Source organism: Eucalyptus grandis, chromosome 1 (assembly GCF_016545825.1).
Source record: "Eucalyptus grandis isolate ANBG69807.140 chromosome 1, ASM1654582v1, whole genome shotgun sequence".
NCBI classification, from domain to species: Eukaryota; Viridiplantae; Streptophyta; class Magnoliopsida; order Myrtales; family Myrtaceae; genus Eucalyptus; species Eucalyptus grandis.
In genome coordinates, this window is record NC_052612.1 from 33,956,275 (window position 1) to 33,981,402 (window position 25,128).

The window sequence follows — 25,128 nt, forward strand, 5'->3', positions numbered from 1 at the left end:
TCTATAGGGGGTGAAGGACGAGGCAAAGGTGGCAAAGCCGGTGATGGAGTATAAGAAATCATGAACTGAAATTTATCGCTTTCTCGAGGGTGTCAATGGAGGGATCTTCGTTTAAATACTTTTGGTATACACCATCCTTTTGGTTTTGGGGTTTTCATTTAGGCCTTGTAGTCGATTCCACCTTATCAGGAGAATTTGTACAATAAGGGAACTGATAGAAAAGATCCCAAAAATAATGACCATAACGATCTTTGTAGTAATGGACATGATTTCCATTACTTTAGAAGTATTTGACGAGCTTTTTTGGGTCTGGCTCAGAGATCGAATCTGGAATGCAATGCTCAATCATAAACAAGATTTGGATTTCCTTTCATCTAGGGTTTTCTTCCTTTTATTGCTAAATCTGATGAAAACAGTGCCGTCCCTTTTTCTTACAAATTCATAATCCGAAGATTGGAGAGGCTTATTATTTTGATGCAGCTTCCCATAATTGGTAATCCAAGTCTTCGGAAAGAGTTTGGTAAGCTTTTCTTCAAGATTTTACTTAGGGACATGGATGTAGGATGCCTAGTCATTTTGCATGGAGATGAACATGGTATCTTCATTTTCATTTTGGAAGTTTAGATCAAGGGTGTGATTCTGCACTCAATAGACCATCTAGTAGTGCAGGGTCGCTGCCATGGAATTAACAGTCTAGGATGTTCTAGTAAGCTAAATTTGAGCCTCCAAGAGAGAAAGCAATTAAGGATTTGAAAGGCCGACATTGATATTTGGGTATAAGGTTATAAAGACTGTCCAAGCATTTAAAGTGGTTTGGACAATGCCAATACAAGCATGCTAGTATTTTAGGAATCGAGTGTCTAATAGAGCCATTTGGGCTATAACTGGCAAGCCTTTTCAACTGTGGAAAGTAAGTGCGAGTCGGATAGCTTCATAATGGATATGAGAATATCCCTGTTGGGTCTACTGTTTAGGAAATTTTGGAGGAATCTGAAGAGTAACAAAGTACTCTTTTTCAGTGGCTAAAATAGGATGTTAATCAAATTTGGAGGACTGCGTGTATTCTTGTACTTCTTTTGGAGTTTGATGGATAAGATGTCAAATTGAACGGGTGGTAGAAAATGATGAAGATGGTTTAGCAAAAGCAGAATATGGATTCATAAGAAGAAGCTGGGTTTTAGAGATTTTGGTGTCATTGCTAAGAGAGACCTCATAAAGATAGTCAATCTTAAAGGCATTTGACACACGAAAGTCTGAAAGAGAGGAGGAGGAAGGGGATGGAGTAAGTGTAACTAGATCAGTCATGATGATAAAGAAGCCTTCTCAGGATTGGATTCACCATCTAAGCACATGAAATGAATTGAGTTACAAATGGCTATGATATCATTGAGGGATCTATGCTTAAATCTAGGGATTATTAGGTTAGTTGCAGCAAATATGCTATCCCACACTAGGCGAATTTCTATTCAAGCCTTCAAGAATTGCCTTTTAGCTGTAAACTACTTGGAAATTTACTATTACACCTTTGATATCGATGAACATGTCGAGTTTACGTGAGCCCTTAACAAATTCCTTACAAAGTTTGGATGAAATTATTATTATTATTATTATTATTATTATTATTATTTGGTTCCTACTCTAAATAAGACAAAATCAAATATACAATGAATATAATGCAGATAAAAATATTTCATTAGAAATGTGAGATAAGGAGGATATGATTTCTTATATATGATATAAAATTTATTTTTCTCAAATAATAAATTTTTAAATTAATAAAATTGAATATAAATAATTTTTAAATGCTAATATAAAATAGAAAATTAAATATAGCAAGAAAAGATAACAAACAATTTTTGTTTTTATTCATATATTGAATTTATTTCTATCCTATAATATAAATTGTATATATATAGATATATTTTCAATATTTATATTTATTACATACTTTAGGTATATTAGTTTAGTTTATTATTTAATAAAATTTTATCTAGGGATGATGGAATAAAAGAATAAAAATAAAATAAATAAAAAAGAGGGAAAATAATAAAATAATAAATGTATGAAAATGAAGTATGCAAGAAAAATCAAAGCATTATAATTTTTGTAATCGCTAAGGTAAATATTCTTGTTATCTCTTTCTTACTAGATTTGACATTCGTTAGCTAATCTATCTTGACGATATTGTCATAACTAGGGGTGAGCACGGTTCTTGGCTAGAATTGGGAAATGAAGAACCGGACCAGTGGGTCTGATTTGGTTTTCGATTCTAAAAAGAGAAGTTCCAGTTCCTCTTTTTTGAGAATCGGAATCGGGAACCGGAACCGGATTGGGATCCCTAAACCTAAAATTGTTTATGCCTTTTGCTTTTCTTTTTTGCATTTTTTTCTTTTCTTTTATCTTTTGCCTTTCTTTTTGCCTTTTACCAACGTGTTTTGGTTCTTATGGGATTTCCATCATCGAATTCACGGAACATAATGCTAATGGACTCCATCCATTTGTTTAATTAAGTTATGCACGTTTGTGGGTCAATTTAGTAAGCTCTTTGCAAAGATAAATAAGAGATGAATTTGAGTTCATTTCCCATGATTTGTTATGTAATTTAGCGGGACACCTGTCGAGTTGAGGAGTAAAATTTGTTTTGTCTTCCCATTGCTTCATCATTCTTCCTCGAGCAAGTTTTTTCTAAATAAGATATATGGATAGTTTACAAGGACCTAGATTCATCTTTGTTCTCTTTCCTTTACTTTTTTTCGTGATTGTAGTTGCAACCTACTTATGATTTCTCTTAAAAGAATGTGGGATAAATGAAATAACCGTGGACAACTCAAAGATGAATGATTATCCAAATGCTAGAAAAATTTGCAGTTGAAAGTCAATGGGGTTTATGTATGCTTCTCGTAAGAAGTTCTTTTGCCTCTCTTTCATCATTTTTAAGAAGCCAAACATGTCTAAACTTATTCATTATTGTGGTGTTCCTTTTTGCTTTGTTTAACTAAAAAAGTTAAAAAAGAACCGGTTGGATCCTAAAACCTATGATAGGATAGGTTTTAGGTTCCATATTTCGACGAGTATATTCCGAGTTCCAAAAAATGAGGAAATTGTACCTCAAGTAAGTTCTAGATTTCAAGTGGAATTTGTAAGGAACTTGAAACTGTTCACCTCTAGCCGTAACCCATTTACATGAGTTCTCAGGGTTGAACTTGTAGCTTTGGAATGCTACAACGAGCTCTTTTTCCGTTTATAATTTATATCGTACAACAATAATGGATTTATTGATAAATATTATCTTCACTTCTACATTGTGGTTCCTATGACAATGAGAAATGATATGAAATATCAAGCTTTATAACTATTATTTCCCTAAATAATTGATAGGATATAACAAATTTCATAAATTCAATATCTTATTATATTTGGTCATATTTTACCCAGGTGACCAAATTAAGAATTTGTCCAAAGTCCGTTGAGTCGAGCCAAGATAGAGGCTAAGCTTTGTTTGTATCCGAGTATAGTATGTCAAAGAAATACTGAGTTTTATTATCGCCATTCTTCATATAATAGATAGAATATAACAAAATCTCTAGATTTTTATATTTTATCATATCTAATCTTTATCTTCATTAGACATTCAAGCAACTAAACACAATCTGAAAAGTTGTTCGAGCCTGTTGAGTCGAGCCAAGTTCCAGGTTCACGTGCTCCCATGGGCTAAAGCTTGCTCAATCGAAGCACGGCATGTGAAAGGCTGGAGATTTCTCCACCCTTCAAATGATGACATGTCAAATCAAAGCTTTTAAAAAACATTGCATTAACGAAGGGAGGGAGAGGGGGGAGGCGACCGGAAGGAACGATAACATCCCTCTCGCCGCCTTTATCGAGGAGGAGGAGGGGGGAGGCGCTTGCCGATCTCTGTCGCTGATAAATCCAAGGGGGGTTATCGTCAAGTCGTACATTTGTTCGACTAGTCCACGTCCCCCCCTAACCCTCTCATGATTACGGCTTTCTTAACTTTCGGGGTTTCTTAGTGGGAAATGACAGTCGATTTCATCACACATTACATCATTGACGCTTCCTCCTCCCCTCCCGAGGTAAAATTAGGGTTTCTTTTCTATTAATTTGTCAGGTCGGACATTCATTCGATTTGTCCCCCTTAATTACACCATTCTTTCACCACCATAAATCTTTTTTTGTTGTCGTTGTTGTTGAGAGAGAGATTCGGTCGAGTCTTGTCGACCCATGATGCCATGATTCGTGCCAAGACCTCATTGGGAGTAGGCAGCTCGAAAGTCAACCCATGATTCTGCTCTACTTCCTCTACACCCCCCCTCTCTCTCTCTCTCTTTCTCTCACTTCAATTATTAATTTACATCGACCATTGGGTTGGTCGCATCCTCTCTCTTCTGAACGAATCATTCCTAAAATTTATTCTTGGTACCGTGGCTCGTCGCTGCAAAAAGATTCGAATGTTCGAAGGAAGAATTGCCAAAAAAAAGAAAAGAAAAAGAAAAGAAAAAGGATTCCCCGAATTAGTTCTAAACCTATTTACGGATGCTCTAAATTTTTTTATTCTACTAATTTAACCATAAATTTTAGTGCGGAATTCTAATGCTGCAATCCAATTATTGCCTTAAATTTTTGATGTTACGATTAAGTTATTGCCAACCGTTATGTATACATCAGCGATTATCAACGAAAATTGATTTGAATGATCATATTAGAATTTCATACAGATATTTAGGATTAAATCGACAAAATTGAATAATTTATGATTGAATTGATATTCATATAATAAGTTTAAAATTGATTAGACAATTTTCCTAAGGTTCAAAACTATAATTATTATCACAATTTATCTTTTGGTGATCACTTGAGGTAACTATTACGAGTCCTAAGTATAGCTAGAATGTGAAATGATAAGGCGCTTCAGCAGCATTTTCTTTTCTTTTTTCTTTTAATTAATGATTCGAGAGGGGAGGTAAATTGAAACTTACGAAATACGTTAGTAACCTTATAGGTTAGGTAAGATATTAGTCGAAGTCCGAATAAGTAGTTCAAACATGGAATTATTTGCATTAAATGATGCAGGAAATTGAGTGTGTGTCACGGACCGAACCCATGTACACTCGTCTCCGTACCTCAATCTCCAAGGGATCGCCCTTCAACTTTTTTTGCCATATTGATCGTTTTCGATACAATAATTCAAGCGATAATTGACCGTTCGATTGTGTCTGATTGCCTTTATCACATGATAGGGTAATGAGCTGGCAAAGAAATTTTGGGAGCTTCTTGAATTGGGAATGCTAATTAATTACATGTCAACTATATCCTAAATCTTTTTAAGTCTACCTTATCTCCAACCCCCCAGAAATACAAAAAGAGAAAAAGCCAAAAAAGAGAATATCCTTATTTGGTGCAAAAATGCCCGTTGCTCCCGAGTCAAGGCTGTGTCCAATTAGATCCGATTAGGATGGCAGCCACCTTCCAAATTAGCCTATTAATACTCACTCACATTCAAATTAATTACGAACCTTAATTGCATTTCGTGACGACTCGGGCTGGGCCGGGCGGGCCCACTCATTGCGGGCCTGTCCGGATCACGCCAATCCCGGGTCAACATGGACTTGCTAAGCTACAGCTTGCTAATGCCATTTATTTATTCTTCATTTACCTTATCTAACGCAAAAATTTGGGGGATTCCAGCAATTATTTCCAAAGAGAGCGCTAATGCAATTTAAGAGCATGTGGGATTCGAATTGATTAGGAATTAGGCCTAGCCCACTTAACCTTAGTAAGGTGGCCCAATTTGGACAGACTGTGGTAAACAAGACCAAAGTTTTTTTTTTTTATATAAAATTTTGTCTAATTGGCCTTAGGAAGAATGTCCTCTTGTGCATTAGAAAGATTAACCTCTCGTGCACAATACCAAAGCACCTTCGATTAACTATCATAATAATAATAAAGAATCAAAGCTTCCTTTATTCAATGAAAAATGAATAATTTGAAAAAATATTTTCCTAAAAATGATTATATATATCACTTATAAAAATGATTGAATAAAAAATATTTTCATTATCTACTAAAATTTTTAGACATAAATATTATAAATATTAATTTTTTTCTCCAATTAATTACTTTAAGTAGTATAAACAGTTATTTTTATGAAGATGTTTTCTAAATTTTTCGTCTAATAAATGAAATTAAATTGTGCAAGTCCTCCATTGGCTTTGTTTCCAGGTGTGATGTTTGATTGGGATGGCGATTTGATTGTTTCTTTCGACCCTTTTGGTCTTTTGGGTGGCTAATTAAAGGGAAAATGTGAGAGAAAGGATATTACCAAAAGGTCATGAAACTTTACTTCACAAAGAAGAAATGACAGGACACTGATTAAGCTAATTAAGAGTAAAAGAAAATATTAAATTTCAAGGACATGTTGAAAAATTGCTGCTTCAGATATTTCTTCGTTTAAATTTTCGGATATAGATTTAACGAAGCTTAATAAGTGCTTCAAGAGGCAAATTTTAATATTCTAGAGTAATACGGGAAAGGGCCTCTGTACTCGCCTCCGCCAATCAAAACTCTTCTCTCCTCCTTTATAAGTCTCTCTCTCTCCCCCTCTCCTCTTCTTGCATCTCAACATTCTCGGTTCGGACCTCACGACATCGACCATGGTCGGTTCTGTCCAGACATCCGAGTCCCAGACCAGCCCACCAAACCTTTCTCCCTCCTCGTCTTCGTCTTCTTCAACGACCCCCAAGGCCGTCATTGACACCCTCTGCACCCACATCGCCGACACCACCCTCACCGGCGACGACGTCGTCCAACCCGATCGTCGTCCCTTCATGCGAAGCCAGAACGTCGCCAATCCAGTGAAGGTTCGCCCGCCCGCAGCCCGCCGTTCTCCTGCGCCCCTGCCCCCGCCTCCTCTCTCTTTCGCAGGCCCTATGGAATTGTGCGGGAGTGACGGCGTTGGGGGCTTCCCATCGGAGGAGGAGGAGGAGGAGGAGGAGGAGGAGGAGGAGGAGTGCAAGACGCCGAGGGGCGAGGAGTACAGGATCCCGGAGCCGGTGACGTGCCCGCCAGCGCCAAAGCGGAGCCGCAGGCACTGGTCAGAGAGGCGGGCGTGCGTCGTGGGGAAGGAGAAGGAGGAGGAGGAGGAGGAGGAGAAGGAGGGGGAGGAGTCCGTCGATTCTTCGGACGTGCAGGAGGCGCTCAAGAAGATGCGTTAGGATTAAGGGTCGGGCATTCTAAGTCTCTTAGGATTTACAGATAAAGGAATCAAGGTCTGTGATAGGGATTTAGGGATTGCTGATGTTTTCTTGGAGACTGTGTTCCGTTCCGTGCATGTGAAGGACGATGATGAATCGAAGGGCCTCGTGCTCTTTCGTTCAGACGTTCTTGCGTGCAGTCATTGCAAGTTCTTTTTAAGGAATGTGCCCAAACTGATTGTCTGACTTAATTAGTTTCCATAACATGCAAATTTGCAAGCTATAGGCTTTGATCTTATCCACCTTTGATTGCCTGATAAAGGTCGGTCCATACATGACTCCTTTTTAGACAACTAAATCTCGATTGGCTAGTGCCTAAATGCTCTAGGATTGCAGTTCTAGAGCATTGTAGAATGAGGTTGAATATTGCAGGAGTGACCTTTGCACCACACTTGGTTTCGATAAATTGAGTCGATCATACTTCATAATAGTCACCGGTACTGTCATGAACACTTTGGGTTCATAACCATTTGACTCCAAAAAGGAAAAGACATTGGCATGGTTTAATTTCGATCACTATGCTTTATGCCATCGCTTGATTTAATGAACTACGAGTCCAAAATGACCGTTAAAATCCGTTGGGCATACCGTCTTTGCTTCTATGAGTCGAGAACAATCGTTAAAAGTCGTTGTGCATGCCGTCTTTGCTTTCGCGACACGGACAAACAAAAACAAGCACGTTTAATGAAAGAAAAGACGTGTTGAACATACCGTCTTTCCTTCTACGAGTCCAAAAAACGGTTAAAAAACGGCTTTGCTTTTGTGACTTCTACGTGTCCAAGACGACTATTAATTTTTTTTTGGGATAAGTGCATTGGAAGTCTTAAAATTTGTCATGAAAATGCAATCAAGTCCTAAAATTTTCAAAAAGTACAATTAAGTTTTAAAACTTGTTATAAAGTACAATTAAATCCTAAAAGTTTCAAAAAGTACAATCAAGTCATAAAATTTGTCAAAATAGTTTAATCTAAATCATTCCATTGATTGCATTTTTTGAAAGTTTAAGAATTTGGTTACACTTTCGAGACGAGTTTTAGGACTTTATTGAACATTTTGAAAGTTTTAGAATTTAATTAAATTTTCGTGACAAGTTTTAGAAATTAATTGCACTTTTTAAAAAATTTAGCACTTAATTATATTTTCATGATAAATTTTAGAACTTCTAATACACTTATCCTAGAATTTTCTTTGCTTCTACGAAATTGAACATACCATCTTTACTTCTACGAGTCCAAAGCAAATGTTGGAAGCCGTTGAAAATGTCTTTGCTTTCGTGACACAGCAAAACAAAAAACAAGCACATTTAATGAAAGGATAGACGCATTGAACATACCACCTTTCCTTGTACCGGTTCAAAACCACTGGGATTCGCCCCAGTGGCCACCCTTCCAACATGGAAGGGGGAGGTGAGGGGTTCAAATCCCCACATTCTCAGGGGGATGGGGTGAGGACGAGTAAGTTTCAGGACTGGGTTTCGATTCCCACGCCCTGCAAGAGGCAGGGCAAAAGTCTGAGAGTGAGTGTAGAGTAGGCATAAAGTAGGACTGACAAAAATAAAAATAAAAACCACCTTGAAAATCGTCGAATACACTTTCTTTGCTTCCGCAACACGATGAAACAGAGAACAAGCACATTTAATGAAAGAAAAGACGTGATGACCGGTTTCAGATCAACTAATTTTGTTGCTATATTGCGATACTTTAGAAGATTAGGCCGTGTTTGGTAACGATTTTGTTCCCGGGAGTAGATTTTGATCAGAAATGCATTTTTTTTTTATTTTGTTCCCGAGAACTGATTCTAAACATTTTAAGCCGTTTGGTAACTGTTTAAAAATTCTGATTTTGGAATAGAATTGTGTTTAGTACCATGTTAATTAATTATGTTCCAAATCAATTTCTTTTAATTTTTAAATAATTTTTTTACTTTTTCCTTTTTCTCCTATTCTTCTTCTTCTTCTTCTTCTTCTTCTTCTTCTTCTTGTGGTTGGTTGTCGGACCGGCGACCGACGCCCCGCCCTCGTCGGTCGAGCCTCGCCAAGGCCGGGTGAGCCTTGCCGGTGGCCGGGCGAGCCTCGCCCGGCCACCGGCGGAGTTGGGCGTTGCGAGGCTTGCCCAGCCACCTGGCGAGGCCGAGCCTAGCCCTGGCGAGCCTCGGCCTCGCCAGTGGCTGGGCTTGCCTCCGATGAGCTCGCCGGACCTCGCCCTAGCCTGGCGAGCCTTCAGTGAGCTCGCTGGACCTCGCCCTACCCTGGCGAGCCTCCGGTGAGCTCGTTGGACCGGTGGACGACGATCGGCAACGGTAGCGGATGGCGGCCGGCGGTGGTGGACGGTGGCGGCGGGCGCGGTTTACGACGAAACCTAGAAATTGATCACCGATCCAATTTGAGTACCTCTACAGGATAGACCCAAAAGATTCTTCCAATGTATCATTTCTGGGTCCAATGGAATTCATAGGTATAGGAAGAAGCCCTGTCAAATAGAGAAGAATATTCCATTTTTAATGAAATCAAAAAAAGAAATTCATAATGGAAAATATTGGTGGATGGCAGTCGCGAGATGGCCAAAGGAAGAAGAAGAGTTGTTGGTTTTGATTCTTAAATTTGTTCTCGGAACAAGAATCAACTTTCTTTTTTGTTATTAATTCGACTCCCTATTTGTTCCCGGGAACAAAAATTTTACCAAACGCGATTTTAGTCCAAAACTGATTCTGGGAATAAAGAATCAAAATTTGGCCCTATTTGGATGGTTACCAAACATGGCCTTAGTTTTTTTCACGAAAATCATTTTCCTACCTCATTTTCCAGCATTTGGTTTGCATAGATAAAATGTTACAACGGAAAATAATTTCATACAAGAGCTTAAATTTAGGAAAATGATTTCATTTTTGAAAGATTAGGAAAATGTTTTTCATAATATAATTAAGTATTGGCGCTTAGATCCAAAATTCTAGGCTTAAACACGGAAATTGTAATGTTGGTTTCTGGGTCCTAGTGTTCAAGACTAGGTCTCTAGCGATGGGGTTGGGGACCCTGATGCTTGGGCCTAGCCGGGTCCATCAAGGCTAGGCCCAAACCCAAGGTGCTCAATGCTCTAGCACTCGAACTCAGATCCAAGAATAACTAGTGAATTACAACTTTATTGTATTGCAATTGGTGCATGTCCCTGATACTTGAGCTCTAGTTCCAACCCTCGAGTCTAGGTCCATAAAGTCTATGTGCAAGTCCTTGGCACTTGGGCTTGGGTTCTTGATTAATGAAACATTTTTCTTATAACTATATTTAAAAAATCGATTTTTTAATTTAGAAAATAAATTTTAAATTATTTTTGATTTTAATATACTCTTTTCTTTTCTTTTCGCTCCTTCCTTGGCCGGCCACACACATGCTTGAGGTTGACGAAGTCAAGCGTGAGCCTCGCTCGATTGACAAGTTTCGAGCTCACCATAGGCCGATAAGGCTTTAGGCCTCACCTGATTGGTGTGCTTGAAGCTTGTTGATTTGGGGAGGGTCAAAACTTTTGGCCTAGGCAAGCCTTGGGCAAACTCAAGCTTGCCTGTGGTCAGTCACAGCCGTTGTTATGGCTAGTGATCGGCCAAGGAAGAAGCAAAAAAGAAAAAAAAAATAAAATAAAATAAAATAAAATAAAAATTAAAGAAAATATGATTTTTTTGATAATTTTTCCCATGAGATTCTTCATACCAATCAACGGAAAATACTTATCGAGTCTTTTTCAGATTTCCGCCAAACACTTCTCTGAAAAATATTTTTAAAAATGTATATTTTCTGCAAAACAAACGAATAAGTTTTTTTTTTTAAAGCGTGTTTGGTAATCATTCTGCATTCGGGGAACAATTTTTGATGAGAAATGATTTTTTCTGTTTCTATTCTTGGGAACAATTTTTTAGCAAAAAAATGCGTTTTGGTAACTTACCAAAATTTCTATTCTCTTCTTACCAAATATATATATATATAAATTCTATTCTCGGGATATAAACACGTTTGGTAGAATTCTTAGATTTTTTTAAATTTTTTTTTTTAAATTTTTTTCTTTTTCCTTTTCTCTTTGGCTGATGATCGGCTGGGCGACGCTTGACATGCTTGCCGGAGCCTCACTAGGCCAGGGCGAGGCTCGGTGAGCTCTTCGGAGGCCAGCCTGGCCCCGGCAAGCCTCAGCCTCACCCGGGCGGCACGAGGTTGGCCTTGCCTAGGTTGGGTGAGGTCGACCTCACCCGGATCTGACGAGGCTGAGCTCGCTCAGTCACCAATGAGGCTTGGCCTCGCTGGGCCACCGCTAGGTGATACCGTCCTAGAGGTGGCTCGGCTCGGCCTTGCCAGATCTGGGTGAGGTCGACCTCGTCCAACCCAGGCGAGGCCGAGCCTCGCGTGGCCATGGCGAGGCTTGGGCTGACGAGCCTCGCCGTGGCTCGATGTCTCCGGGGGCCAGCAATGAAGAAACGAGAAGAGAGAAAAAAAATTGACTTTAGAAATTATTTCGGGAATAAGAATCTACTTTTTCACTTATTGTTTCTGTTCCAAATCTATTTCCGAGAACAAAAAAATAGATTTTTAGTTTTTTTATTCTTGGAAACAAAAGTTTTACCAAACACGTTTCTATTCTTTTTTCGTTGTCCAAAACAAAAGAAAAGAAATTTTTGTTCCGGGAAATAGAAATTGTTTTTAATAAACAGGCCCTTAGCAACTCTTTTCCTTGATTGCTTTTCATTTGCTATAATAACTGAATGCGTTATATTCTATGATGTTGCGGCAACAAGTCAACGATAGTTTGATATGGAATGTCAACGCAAGTCTTGATATAAAAAACATGGAGTCGTGCAACTAGAGCGGACAAAAAGCGATTCAAAATGATTTACGGTTTGGTCAGGTCTAAACTATTTCAAAATACAATGTAACGGTAAATTCAAACACAAACATTATTACATGTTTTGTTAACCTTTATTATAATTTGTATTCGAATATGAAGTAGCCTATTTTTAAGATTGGAGTAGTTTGAGCTTTCGTTCTGTACATTATGTGAATTTTCATTTGGATATGAAAGTGCTGATTTGGTATTCTTCTTTTCAAATGAATTGCTTGTTGAAATCAACGAGCATGCAAGACACGCTTTGCCTGCATCGAGGCTCCAAGGATCAAACCAGAAGATGGATCACAATGCTCTTGCTCGATTCATTGTGTCGGGGGCTTGCTGTCGGAGCAGGAGGAGTACAAGATGCCGAGTGGCGAGGAGGACGGGATCCCGGAGGTGGAGCCGTAGGCAGTGGTTGGAGAGGCATGCGTGCGTCATTGGAAAGGAGGAGGATGAGGAGCAGTCCGTCGATTCTTAGGACTTGTAGGAGGCACTTAAGAAGGATGCGCTAGGAGTAAGGATTGGCCAATCTTTTAGGTCATGTTTGGCTGTCTAGATTTCTAACCATAATATGATTGGAGAGGATGTGATATGAAATCCATAAAATTTTGCTGTGTCCTATCTATTATTTGGTGATTGTAGTAATAAAGTAGGATATATTTACATCACACTATATGTATTATTGGGTATAAATGGCATATCAATATAAATAAACCACAAATTTTATAAATAGAGATGGTAGGAACCTCTTGCGACAATCTTATCTACTTTTATTTTTATTTTATTTTTATTTTTATTTTTATTTTATTTTTTAATTTTATATTCCAACTCTTTTTTAATTAATTTCTTTTTTATTTCTTTATTCCCTTCCATTATTCTCTAATAAAATTTTATTAAACAGAAAACTATACTAATATATCTAAAATACCAAAACACCTAAAATATGTAATAAATATATATTTATATATTGAATTTATATTATAAGGTAAAATAAATTCAAATATATAAATAAAAATAATATTAAATTCATAAACTAAAATTTTATTTTTTTGTTATTTTGAATTTCTTATATATTTAAATATTATTTATGTTGAAATATAATTTTAAATTTTTTAATTTAAGAAGTTTATTATTTTAGAAAAATAATTTTCCTTTTATGGATATTATAAGTTCTATTCACTTTTATCCTACTTTCTCATGGGATAATTTTATCCGGTTTGTATCTCTCTTCTATTTGATTTTATTCTGTCTTGAGAATGCAAGATATGATAAATCTTATCATATCCTGAATTTTATTCAGATCGTCAAATGCAGCCTTAAGGTTTTATAGCTAAGGAATCAAGGTTGTGGGATAAGGATTGAGGGATTATTGATGTTTTCTTGGAGACCGCATTCCATTCCATGCTCGTAAAGGACGATAATGAATCGAAGGGCGTCGTGCTCTTCGTTCAGATGTTCTTGCGCGCATCCATTGCAAGTTCTTTTTAAGGAATGTGTCCAAATTGAATGTCTGAGTTAATTAGTTTCCATAAAATGCAAATACGAAAGCGGTAGGCTTGATCTTGTCTATTTATAATTGCCAGATAAAGGTCGGTCCATACATGACTTTGCCAAAAAACTAAATCTCGATTGGCTAGTGCCTAATAGCTCTAGAATTGCAACTCTAGAGCATGGTAGAATGAAGTTGAATATCGGAGGAGCGATTTTGTTACCATACTTGATTTAGATCAATCGAGTCGATCCTACTTTAGAATAGTCTCTGGTGCTTTTCTAAATACTTTTGAGTTCCTAATCGTCTAACTCAAAAGAGGAAAAGAGAACCTCATGCTTTGGCTTTCGATTTTGGCTTTCGATTATTACACATTGCGTGATCGCTCGGCTTAATGAACTACGAGTCCAAAACAACCGTTAAATGCCGTCTTTGCTTATACTAGTCTAAAACAACCATTAGAAACCGTTGAACATACTGTCTTTGCTCCCATAATGTGGCAAAAACCCAAGCACATTTAATGAAAGAAAAGACACGTTGAACATATTGTCTTTGCTTACGTGACTTCCACGTGTCCAAAACAATGGTTAGAACACTGTGTTTGCTTCTACGAATCCAAGACTACTCCTAAGGGCATGTTTGGCAACTATCCAAACAGTGCTTGATTCTGTTCTTTTGTTCTTAGGAGTAGTTTTAGAACAAAATTGTGTTTGGTAAAATTTTTGTTTCGAAGAACAAATTTAGAGCATAATTGAGAACAAACAAAAAGTTGATTCTTTGTTCCTAGGAACAATTCTAGAATCAAGTTTATCTATTTTTTCTTCTTTTTTTTCCCTCTTTTTTCTTATTCTTCTTCTCTCTCTCTTTTAGGATGCATTTGGTAACGTTTTTGTTTAAAAATTGTTCTAAGGAACAAAAATAGAAAAAAATTATTTCTATTATGGGGACCAATTTTTGAACAGAAGAACATATTTGAATCGCACAAAATTTCTGTTCTGAAATAAAAAAAGAACAAAAACACATTTGGTGAACTTGTATAATTTTTTTTTGTTTTTTTATTTTTTTAATATTTTATTTTATTTTTCCTTTTTTTTTTTTCTTCCTTTTGGCCGACGGCCTCGCCGAGGGCCGGCGACGCCGGCGAGGTTGCCGGCCGTCACAGCCCGATCACCGGCCATGGTCGAGGCCGGCGACCAGCCAAAGAAAAAAGAAGAAGAAAAAGGAGAAAAAAAGTATTTTTCGGAATTGTTTCTGGGAACAAGAAACAATTTTTTCTACATTTTGTTTTTATTCTAAATCTGTTCCTAAGAATAAAAGTGTAGACCAAATGTCTTACAAAACATCTTTTCTTTTAGTTAAAAACATGAGGCAACAGGTTATCCTTGGAACACCTTTTATATAATTAATCCAACCTTTTACTGTTACTAATGAAGGTAGCGAAACTCATACTTTAAACAAAAAAATCACCTTCAATTTCATAACAAAACCACAGAAAAGAAGTCTTAATATTCTACAAGAACATTCTATTTCAGAAATAAATTGCCTTATAAAAGACAAAGAAAACCAGCTTGAATTTTTAAAAGAAGATTTAGAATTCAAAAGGATAGAAGAAAATCTTTTGAAACCTAAAATTGTAGAAAAGATTGCTTCCTTACAAAAATACATAGAGAAAACCATATGTTCTACCTTACCCAATGCCTTTTGGGAAAGAAAAAAGCATATTGTAGACCTACCTTATGAACATGATTTTTCTGAAAACAAAATTTCTACCAAAGCCCGCCCAACACAAATGAACCAAGAAGTTTTAAAATTTTGTCAAGCAGAAATACAAGATCTTTTAAATAAAAAACTCATAAGAAAAAGTTAATCACCTTTGAGTTGTTCTGCTTTCTACGTTAATAAAGATCTTTCACTGTAGCACCCTTATAAATACACCCACTCGACATAGAAGAACGGGGCTCGAAATTTTCCAGATTTCTCTCTTCTTCTTCTCCCTCTCTCACTTGTAACCCATCATCCCTTCCATCTCCATCCTCATCTCTTCCATCTCCAAGCTCTCTTACCTTGTATCCTCGGGTTTCAAAGTAAGTTTTTCATATACATAGTTTCATACAGGGTTACCAACTTACATGATAGTTGGTTAACCATTTCTTGTAATACAAACATCAATACTCCCTAGAGTGCGGATTACCGCCCTAGTGGATGACTTGATGCTTTAGTTTCTGCATCCTTCAATACATGTAATTTCAGCTTTTCAGCTTTATAATACAAGTTCATACCACCTTCATGGTTGGTTTTTGTTTATGCATACTCTTACTTTATATTTTATATATTGCCTTTGCTCTTTACATTATTTTTAATTCTTGCGATTTTATTTAAGTCATTTACTTTCTTGTTCTTATACTTCATTTCCTTTTAGATACATCGTTCCCTGCTTTCATATAGATCTGTTAATCTTAAAGTGAACAGTGTAAAGTGAATAGTAAACAGTGAACAGAGTATGCTACGATGTATAGCCTTTGTGCTCAATACGACTTCTATTCTTTTTTTGTTCCCCACAACAAAAAAACAAAAAATTGTGTTTTGGGGAACATAAATAGATTTAAACAAACAGGGCCTTATTCTTCTAGTGTTGCTATCGCTGTCCATCGCCCATCGTCGAACATCGCTGTCCATCGCCCACCGCCGTTGGTTGTCGGCGAGCTTGCCGGAGGCTCGCCCAGCCGTCGGCGAGGCTCGGCCTCGCCCGTGGCTAAGCAAGCCTCCCTTGGCCACCGACGAGCCTCACCTGGCCGAGCAAGGCTCAATCGACGAGGCATGGCCTTGCCGAGAGCTGGCGATGCTCCAGTGAGGTCGCCAGTCGTCCTAAGGCCAGCGACCAGAAGAAGAAGAAGAAGAAGAAGGGGAGGAAGAAAGGAAAAAAAGATAATTTAAAAAAATAAAAGAATGATTTAAAGTAGGAATTCCAATTCTATATATTGAATACATATTTAATTTTGCATTTTAATTTATTATTTAGTATTTATATTTATAGTTTATATTATAGTTTATTGTTTACTATTTAATAAAAAAATTGATTAGTTAATATTTTTATTACTTAGTATAAATATAATTAATCAATAGAATTTCTATGATTTGATAAAATTTTAGAATTGAAATAGAAAATTTATATAGTTACAAAATGCATTTGTTCTTTTTCTATTCCAGAATCAAAAATTTTGTGCAATTATCAAACGCGTTCTTTTGCTAAAAATTATTTCCGAGAATAAAATAAAAAAATTATTTTTAATCAGAAATTATTTTTAGGAACAAAATGGTTACTAAATGTATTCTAAAAATCATTGAACATTCTTTGTTTTTACAAGTCCAAAACGACCAATTAAAGCTGTTAAACCTATTGCGAATAAAAAACAAGGACGTTTAATGAAAGCAAAGACGCATTGAACGTACCATCTCTTCTTCTACTAGTCCAAAACAACAATTAAAAATAGTTGAATATACCACCTCGCTTTCGACGAAACAAAAAACAAGCACATTTAATGAAAAAAAGATGCAAGAGAAAAGTCAACTTTGTCACTATATTGCGATACCTTATAAGTTCATTTAACGATTTTTTTCCTCTATTGCTAACCGGATGCATTATATTTTATGATGGTGAAAATTGTCCAAAAAACTCTAAACCTATATCAATCTTAAATCTCTCTCCTTTGAAATTTGAGTTTTAGATTTTTTTGTTTTTTGTTAATTGAGTTCATTAGGTTAATTTCAACTGAAAAATACTAATATAGACATTGGTTGTCTCGCATTGATGTAAATAATTTTAATAATATTTTATTTTTTTGAATCATCTATTAAATTTTTAATTTTTCCTCTTTTCTTATTTCTTCCTTTTTTTCCCCTCTTTTCCATTTTTTTTTCTTCTTTCTTTTTCCTTTTCCCTCTTTTGCACCTCATCAATGGTTTTCAACCATTGTTGGCCTTAGGTACTCGCCCTCATGGCCATGCTTGCCTAGGTGAGGGCGACCCTCGATAAGGCTTGGTGAAGGAAAAATAAAAAAAAAAAAAAAGAAGAGAAGAGAAAAGAAGGAAAATAGAATAAAAGAAAAATAAATTAAAAATTGAAAAAATTATTAAAAATTATCAACATAATCAATTTTTAATTAAAATTGACTGAATGAATTTATTGCAAATTGAAAGATTTATAACTTTTAAAGAAATTGATGTTTCAGCAACAAGTTTAGAAATAATAGCTGTGTAGCTGGGCAATTAGACGAGCAAAAAGCAATTTGAAAATAGAATCCCATTTTTATAATATGATCAATCTAAACTATTTCAAAATACAATCTAACCGTAAATAACTTTATTATAATTTATATCTGAATATGAACTATGAAGTATCCTATTTTTCAAAATTGAATGTGCGTTTATTTGAATATGAAGTGCTGTTTTGATTTTCTCTTGTTTACCGAATGATTTTCCTCTTTTGACGACGCCCCACCTGGGATCGAGGGCTCCGGCGATCGAACCAGGAGATGGACGGAGAAGCTCTGGCTCAGTTCATACGCCGGGAAGTCCCCGACTGGGACGACGAAGTGGTGGCGACGGCGCGGTTCAAGGCGTTCAGCGGCCAGAGGTCCGATTGGGAGCCCAGGTACCAATTCTGGAGGGACTTGATTCTCAGGATCGCTCGTCGCTTCGGCCTCCTCCTCATCGAACCCTCGCAGGTTCGTTAAATTGCGTCGCCGCCTGGGTTTTCTAGTTTGAGGGGGGCGAAAGGGCGCATTTTGCGATGCTCCTCCATCTGGGTTTTCCCCATTTTTTCGAGGGTAGGGTTGGTCGACTGGAATTGATGCGTGTCCTGTGTTTGCTCAAAGGTGACGAAGGAATGGTTTAACCGCGGCGGCTTGACTCCTCTGTGCATCGATCATGTTCTGGTAAGCTTTCCTGGGACGGTTAATGAGCAGCTCCCATGAATTGCGTTGTGCATAGCTATGTTGTCCGTGATGTTGCTTTTGTGAACGTCGGCCGTCAATGGAATAGTTTGTGGGAATGCCGAACCAATTTGGAAAATTTCTGAAACAAGTGTTCTAATTTTGCTGAGACTTATTAGACGTTGAGTTGCTATAGTCAAATTATGCTCAATGTTGATATTGTGTTAGGGCTCAGATGGTGGGAAGGGAAGTATGTTGCTGTGCTTTTCTTTAGTAGATTTAGCATTGGTTTCTGCATCTTCTGTGCGTACTTCTTTTCGAAAATTTTGTGATAGAGTTACAAACTACTTGTCCACCTGAGCTTGTGGGTTGTCTTGATTCTTCATTTTCAGTCTTTGATGTATGATGAAGGTGATATTCTCCGAAAAGCTGATCTTGGAGACCCAAGTAGCGGACGGCTTTCCCAGATTTTGAGGAAAGTAAGGCTTTTGGTGGTTAGACCGTCGAGTACTGAAGCAGTACTGGAAGATAGTGTCGTTGTTGCAGCTCTCCTCAAGGTGTGTGTTGAGGGCCACTTTTAAAAAACCTTAAGCACAGTTTGGTCCATGAGATCTGTCCTGTTGAATTGCATTTTGTGGATGGAGCGGAGGGGAGTTTTTTCTGCTTAGCAGTGTATTAAGTTAATTCATTTTTTTTTTAAAAGGAAATTATACTGTAGATCGATATATATTTGTCTTTATTTGTTTTTCGTAATCCACAAGAACCTGATTCTGCCATTAGTTGCTTTCCCCTGACAACTACAGAATAGGCAGTGGTCTTCATAAAGCGATCTTGTGAAGGAATCTCAAATATGGCATCTGCTGGTTATCTCATTTTTATAGGAGAAAGCATGCGAAGTTCTCAATGTCTTATCTGAGAGCAGTTGGACATCTTCATGCATTGTAACAAGGAGAAGGTTCCGGGAGATTTGTGGAGGACCTGATGAAGAATCTATCATTTTGAGCTACTTGTCAGGATGCAGAAAGGCACAATACTTGTCCGTTCACAAGAAGGAATTAATAGAGGTATTCTATGTCTGTCTTTTTTATTTGTCTACCATTACTGATTATGTTTCCCTGATGGCCCTTGGCATGGTTAATTACTGAACTTTTTAGAAGGTGAAACAGGATATGTTGTTGTCTTGGTACCATTCATAAAGCCTATAGAGTTACCAACATTGAATTTAGCTTATTAAGTACAAATGAAGGGAAAATCTGTTATTTCTAATCAAGTCAGCCTTTAATCTTTTAAATACCTTCAGTACAAGCTACTATTCCAGTGTCTGAGTTTGGAGAAACAAAGACAAGAAGGAAGAATTGTTATCTCAAACTATTGTTATGTTGATATTGCACTTCTCACAGGGTTAATTATATTTTACGAGTTTCCCCTTTGCAGGGTGTTAAAGTTTCCCTTACGGCAGCTGCAGTTTCCACTATCACAAGTCTAGATCATGACGTTTTGCACTTAATTTGGACGATGGAAAAGCTTCAACAGCAACTCGACTTGATTGATCAACGTTATGAGAAGTAATTATGCCTGTATTGTGTCTAGTTGAAATGCTGAATGATCTCATATATTTTCATGCTCACTAAGTAACAGTTGGAGTAAAATCTAAGTATCTCAACTGATGCATGGTTGGCATCATTTAAATACATGGAATGTGACCATTTTCCACTTGCATTCTTGCTTTCTCTTGTCGTTTCATATCTCTTTTGCCCTGGAAATATCTGGGGTTGCCCCGACTCACTGAAATTTTTGGCCCAATGATTCCACTGAGTATGAGTGTGGTCCTTTAGGCTCACAGTTATAGGAGCTTGCTCTATATGCAACTCGTTAATGTTTTTGGAACTTAATGTTATATTCTGAAATCTATTTGCAGGACCAGAAGTTTAGCTGCTGCTTCTCTGAAATCTGGAAACAAGAAAGTTGCACTCAGGTATGCAAGGGAGTTGAAGCTGGCCTCTGAGAGCAGAGAAAAATGCGCAACGCTTTTGAACAGAGTGGAGGAAGTTCTTCAGATTATTTCTGATGCTGAATCTACGAAAGAGGTATCTGAATATTTAGGTCATGCTGAACCATTGACTGAGATCGAGGATATATGCAGTTCATCATGCTTCCTTATTATTTAGGTGATTCTAAAAGTGCTAACATGCAGAATAACTGATAATAGGTTTCAGAAGCGATCCAGATTGGAGCTCGGGCAATTAAGGAAAACAAGATCAGTGTAGGGGAAGTTGAACTTTGTCTGGAAGAAATTGATGAGAGCATTGATTTCCAAAAGCAAGTTGAAAAGGCTCTAGGTATATGCTATCCCCTTCCCCACTTATGGTCTGTGTCTTTTCAAGTTTTGCTTTTCTGACTCGTCTTCTTTCCTGCTCACAGAATCAACATCATCTGGCAGATTTGATGATGAGGATGTTGTTGATGAGTTTAGGAAGTTAGAGTTGGAAGTTGGGAAAGAGCACTCTCAGATAGGCAATCAGACTGATAATGCTGCAAATGAAGCAGAGGAATCGGAATCTGCTGCATCTCTAGCTGATGCCTTTTCGAATCTAAAACTTGCAGTCGGTGCATCTGAGGAACTTGGGCATGATCGTGCACCTCGAGCAAGTGAGGAGGAACATAAAAATTTAAGGCTTGAAGCTGAAGCTGCTTAGCACAAGTGCTTACATAGATTCATCAATGATTAATTTGCTTGATATTTGATTGCACTTGATGGCCGGCTCGCTGAGATTTTTGTAATTATTCTATTTAGCGCGATGCATTTCGCCTGACATTCAATAGTAACTTGAAGCATGGAATGGTGTAAAATGATATACAGTTCATCTGACATTGTACCTTCATGTATATGAGGCAACTTGAAGTGTTTTAAGCAATGTACTGCATGCAGCTTCATTATGAAAATGTATAGCAAAGATCTGTAGCTTCTGATTTTTTTTCCTTGGGAAGAATATTGATTACATGAAAGTTTTTCCTTTTGTCGGACCATCGAACTAGCTAACCAGTAGACAGCTCATATACACAAGTGGTGAATGATCATTTTGGAAAAGGAATGTTGTTAATGCTACTTCTTTCAAATTCTCCCCTCCTCCGTACTTCAAAGTTGGCATTCTCATTTGGAACAAAATGAGCAGAGTTTAGCTTTTGAGAGACCTCTGATTTCCCGCATGTACAATGTTGCTTGGAGGAAATTAAGACATTGTCCACAGGGTAAATGCCACTAGAAAAGTATTTACCGGCACCCGCTACACGACCTCCAGCTTCTCAGAATTTCTTGTTCTGGATTACATCGCAATTGCCAGAAGGGTCTGCAGATTCCCCATGTTCAAATGCAGTGGTTGTTCCAGAGACATCCACAGCTGGGATTGGTTGCGTTAAGGTCGGCATGAAAGGCAAATATGGAATTGGCTGGACTCCAAACATAGGTATGCCGGTTCCATTACTCTGAGGCAAAGAGGTGGCTCCGGAAAGAGGTGGGATTGGGAGCTGAAATGGGCCGCAATCGGCTCCTGCGCCCATTCTCATACCCATTCCTAGTGGGAATTGTCTCATATGTGGTGCGTGCATATTATGAACACCTGAGGCCAACATCATTGGAGGCATGAAAAGCGGCGACCTGGTTGACATGATCTGCATCAAGTTACAGGTTCAGGATCTGCTCGTGTTATTTCTAATGCATTAGCACGCCGGGTCTGAAGAATTCCTTTTTACCTGTAATTGACCCTGAAGGGTCTTTAGATACTCGATCACCTCATCCAGGACTGAAGCTTTATCCACCTTAATTTCAGGAGAAAGAAAGAATGAGCTGATAGGATGATGCGCTAGGTAATCATCAAGCATTGCTAAGAGTTACAGTTCGTTCGTTATGCAGTGGGATCTTGTGGAAGGTTGCTTTATTTTATTAATCCGAATCGAAATTGACACCAACCTTGTCGCAATTTGGCAGAAGTTCTTGCAAGGCGCGCATTCTCTTATTGATTCTGTCTCTGCGTCTCTGTTATAACATGCCACAGTTAGATCAATTATTGGTTTTGCTCTATTAATTTTAGGGGCTCCAGGTACTTACTCTTTCTGATAGATTGTGAATTGTTGTTCTTCTTCGTACTTTCCGTTTCACCTTTTCTGTTTCATCATCCTCATCCTGCAGCAAATTAACAATTTGTTTATCACGGTCGCATAAATCGTGTGGGATGTCGGGGAAACGCACATGAAGGAGAGAGAATTCCGGTTGCTTCACTTACCTCACCTGGATATATCGATTCGGCGTCTTCGTGCTTCCTCTTCAGTGGACCTGCTACATGGTTGGAAGCTTCTCGCGAGCACACAGAAGAAGATGCAACCGGTGTTGGGTCGCAAGGTTGTCGCTCACCCAGCATTGTTTTATCTATAGCAGTTGCTGCTATGGTCGATGACGGATCCCAGCACTGATCGTTAGATTTTCTGTTTCTAAGGGAATTGTCTTCTCCGCCAAGGACTTGAGAGTGTTCATCAGGAAAAGCATTTCCTGAAGTCTTATCGTCTGTGAACATTGGCTTCGCCTTATCATCCACTAAATCCGTTCGTCTTCCAAAAGCCGCTGCTGGCTCAGTCAATGGCGCCTGTCGGGCATCTCCGGTGCCTGCTCTCTTGTCTGTTTTTATCTTTGCACGGGGGAGATCTTCATCGGTTGGTAATCTCATTGGCAATTCGGATGCGAGTCTCTTGTTAGCCCCGAGGACGACAGGCTGCCGTAGGAAGAAGGAAAAGTTCGCGTTGCTGGGCTTGCCAAGAGAATTGGGCTCCCTCAACACCATTGCGTTGGATGAGCAGTGATCGCCCGGCGACGGATGAGGGATCGGACATAATCCTAATCCCACGAACTGAGAAGAATCTCGGCCTTGCCGCATGGGAGACCAGGGCGGGCAATGATTACCGCCTTCGCGAGTCTCATTAGGGCAAGAGAATTTCCTGATGAACAAGGACTCGTTTCTCGATGACACCGGATGATCCGCATCTCCATGTTTGGAAGCAGCATCTGCCGCGCATGTCTTATTCTTATCATCAGGAGCAGCTAGGTCATCATCGTTAGCATTGCCTCGAGCAGAAGGGTCCACGCCATTGCGGTGTGCAACGTCCCGCAGATAGAGGTCACCAGGTAAGGGATTCTTCACACGGTTGCCCGGGTCAGGAGCCTTGTAAGCCACTTTGCCGTAGTCAGAGCGGCGGGAGGCGATGCATCTGCTCGGCGGAGAGCTTCCTCTCATCGCGATCGTGCCATTTTCCCACACCAGCTCCACAAACTCGCGGTCAGGCCTGCACAGCCACAAGAACCAGGAAAAGTCAGGAACACGGGGGCAAGAAAAAAGAGAAGAACATGTCAAGAACACGAAGCAAACTCACATGGAAGCAGCCGCTAGGTTACGCCGAACTTGTCGTCCCGGTGGTCCTCTAGCATCCGCGGTGCGTGGAAAGGGAGAGAGGAGAAGGGAGAGATGCCGAACGGAGGGGGCAGAGGCTGGGGCGCGGGTTGGTGATGGGTCGTGAGCAACTCACCAGTCGCTCGCGGAACGGCAAACGCAAGGAAGGGAAGAGAAGGTGGCCACGGGGCTGCAGGATATCGAAGCGAGAGAGCCCATCAGGATTTTATATATGGTGGCGAGCACCGAAGCTTGAGCGTGACAGACATATCAGGACTTGAGGGGTTGGTCCCCACTCGCAAATGCCGAAACTAAAGACGATCCCGTTTTTGATCCAAATCCAATGTCCCACCCCTCCCCTGATACTTTGGAAGTGGGGGGGTTGGATCGTGGCCTTTTAACCTGTAATCCCCCCACTCATTCCGGGTCCCATTTCTCCGTTTACTCCGCTTAAGAAATCTTTTACCAGTTTCTAGGTTGGTGGGAGATACTGGAGCTTTGGTTTCAACGTGTCTTTGTCGACATGCAGTGCAAGCCCCGAGCAGGCAAGCAGCACGAGCTCACGAGTCAATAGCGTCGGTCGGCGTGTCTTGGAAGAGTTCATTCCCGTTTCTTTTTGGGGTTTAATGACCGAACACGTCAGTGCCGAGCGTCTCGATCGCTCGAGGGCTCCCGCAAGAACTGTTCCATTAATGAAAATCACTTTCAATCTTCCTCCCCACGTTCGAACAGCGCGGGTCAGAAAGGAAGTAACGCATATGCGCTGGAGTGGCCGTCGCTTTCGGCATCCATTTTTCCTTACGGATGACGACAATGTTTTGCCCCCACCCTGGTTCCGTGCGCTGGCGAAGGGGAACCCCACGATCCCCTTAACTTCGAAATGAACCTCACTTTCTTTTTTATCTCTCTCGGATTAAAAAAAAAAAAATAGGAAACGTCTGGGTTGAGCTCGAAAAGACCGCGCAAAGTGACAAAATGGGAAGTCCAGAGTATGAGATTTTGGAAGAAGATGATGGGTAAATTATTCTAAAAGTTGAAACGGTGAGATTAAAGCGTGGTTTAATATTTAATTATTTCTGCGAGGAAGGGGTTTCATCTCGACGTCGGACAAGAAGCCCACGTGGAGGGGAGGGGCGGGCCCCA

The 25,128-nt window shown here is 38.9% G+C and overlaps 2 protein-coding genes across 2 annotated transcripts; one reads left to right on the forward strand and one right to left on the reverse strand.

Annotated features, from left to right (window-relative positions):
- The first annotated feature begins 18,033 nt into the window (after positions 1-18,033).
- Positions 18,034-21,493, forward strand: LOC104434299 (charged multivesicular body protein 7). Its single transcript, XM_010047256.3, has 8 exons — positions 18,034-18,343; positions 18,494-18,553; positions 18,943-19,107; positions 19,432-19,614; positions 19,985-20,115; positions 20,469-20,637; positions 20,760-20,889; positions 20,972-21,493. The coding sequence occupies exons 1-8, from the start codon at positions 18,152-18,154 to the stop codon at positions 21,244-21,246; spliced, it is 1,305 nt and encodes a 434-aa protein (XP_010045558.2). The 5' UTR covers positions 18,034-18,151; the 3' UTR covers positions 21,247-21,493.
- A 4-nt stretch (positions 21,494-21,497) lies between these two features.
- Positions 21,498-24,319, reverse strand: LOC104434287 (transcription factor PIL1). Its single transcript, XM_010047250.2, has 6 exons — positions 23,969-24,319; positions 22,831-23,881; positions 22,656-22,730; positions 22,518-22,583; positions 22,301-22,366; positions 21,498-22,219 (listed from the first exon to the last, which is right to left on the reverse strand). Coding segments are annotated over exons 1-6 (1,626 nt in total). The 5' UTR covers positions 23,971-24,319; the 3' UTR covers positions 21,498-21,853.
- Positions 24,320-25,128: the final 809 nt, after the last annotated feature.

Bases quoted from the DNA above. Each gene is read 5' to 3' on its own strand.
- LOC104434287 (XM_010047250.2), bottom strand. The intron at 22,731-22,830 runs GTAAGTGAAGCA...AATTTGCTGCAG, and splicing joins AATCGATATATCCAGGTGAG to GATGAGGATGATGAAACAGA. The intron at 22,584-22,655 runs GTAAGTACCTGG...ATGTTATAACAG, and splicing joins TTCACAATCTATCAGAAAGA to AGACGCAGAGACAGAATCAA.
- LOC104434299 (XM_010047256.3), top strand. From the start codon at position 18,152: ATGGACGGAGAAGCTCTGGCTCAGTTCATACGCCGGGAAGTCCCCGAC. The intron at 18,554-18,942 runs GTAAGCTTTCCT...CTTCATTTTCAG, and splicing joins TGTGCATCGATCATGTTCTG to TCTTTGATGTATGATGAAGG. The intron at 20,890-20,971 runs GTATATGCTATC...TCCTGCTCACAG, and splicing joins GCAAGTTGAAAAGGCTCTAG to AATCAACATCATCTGGCAGA.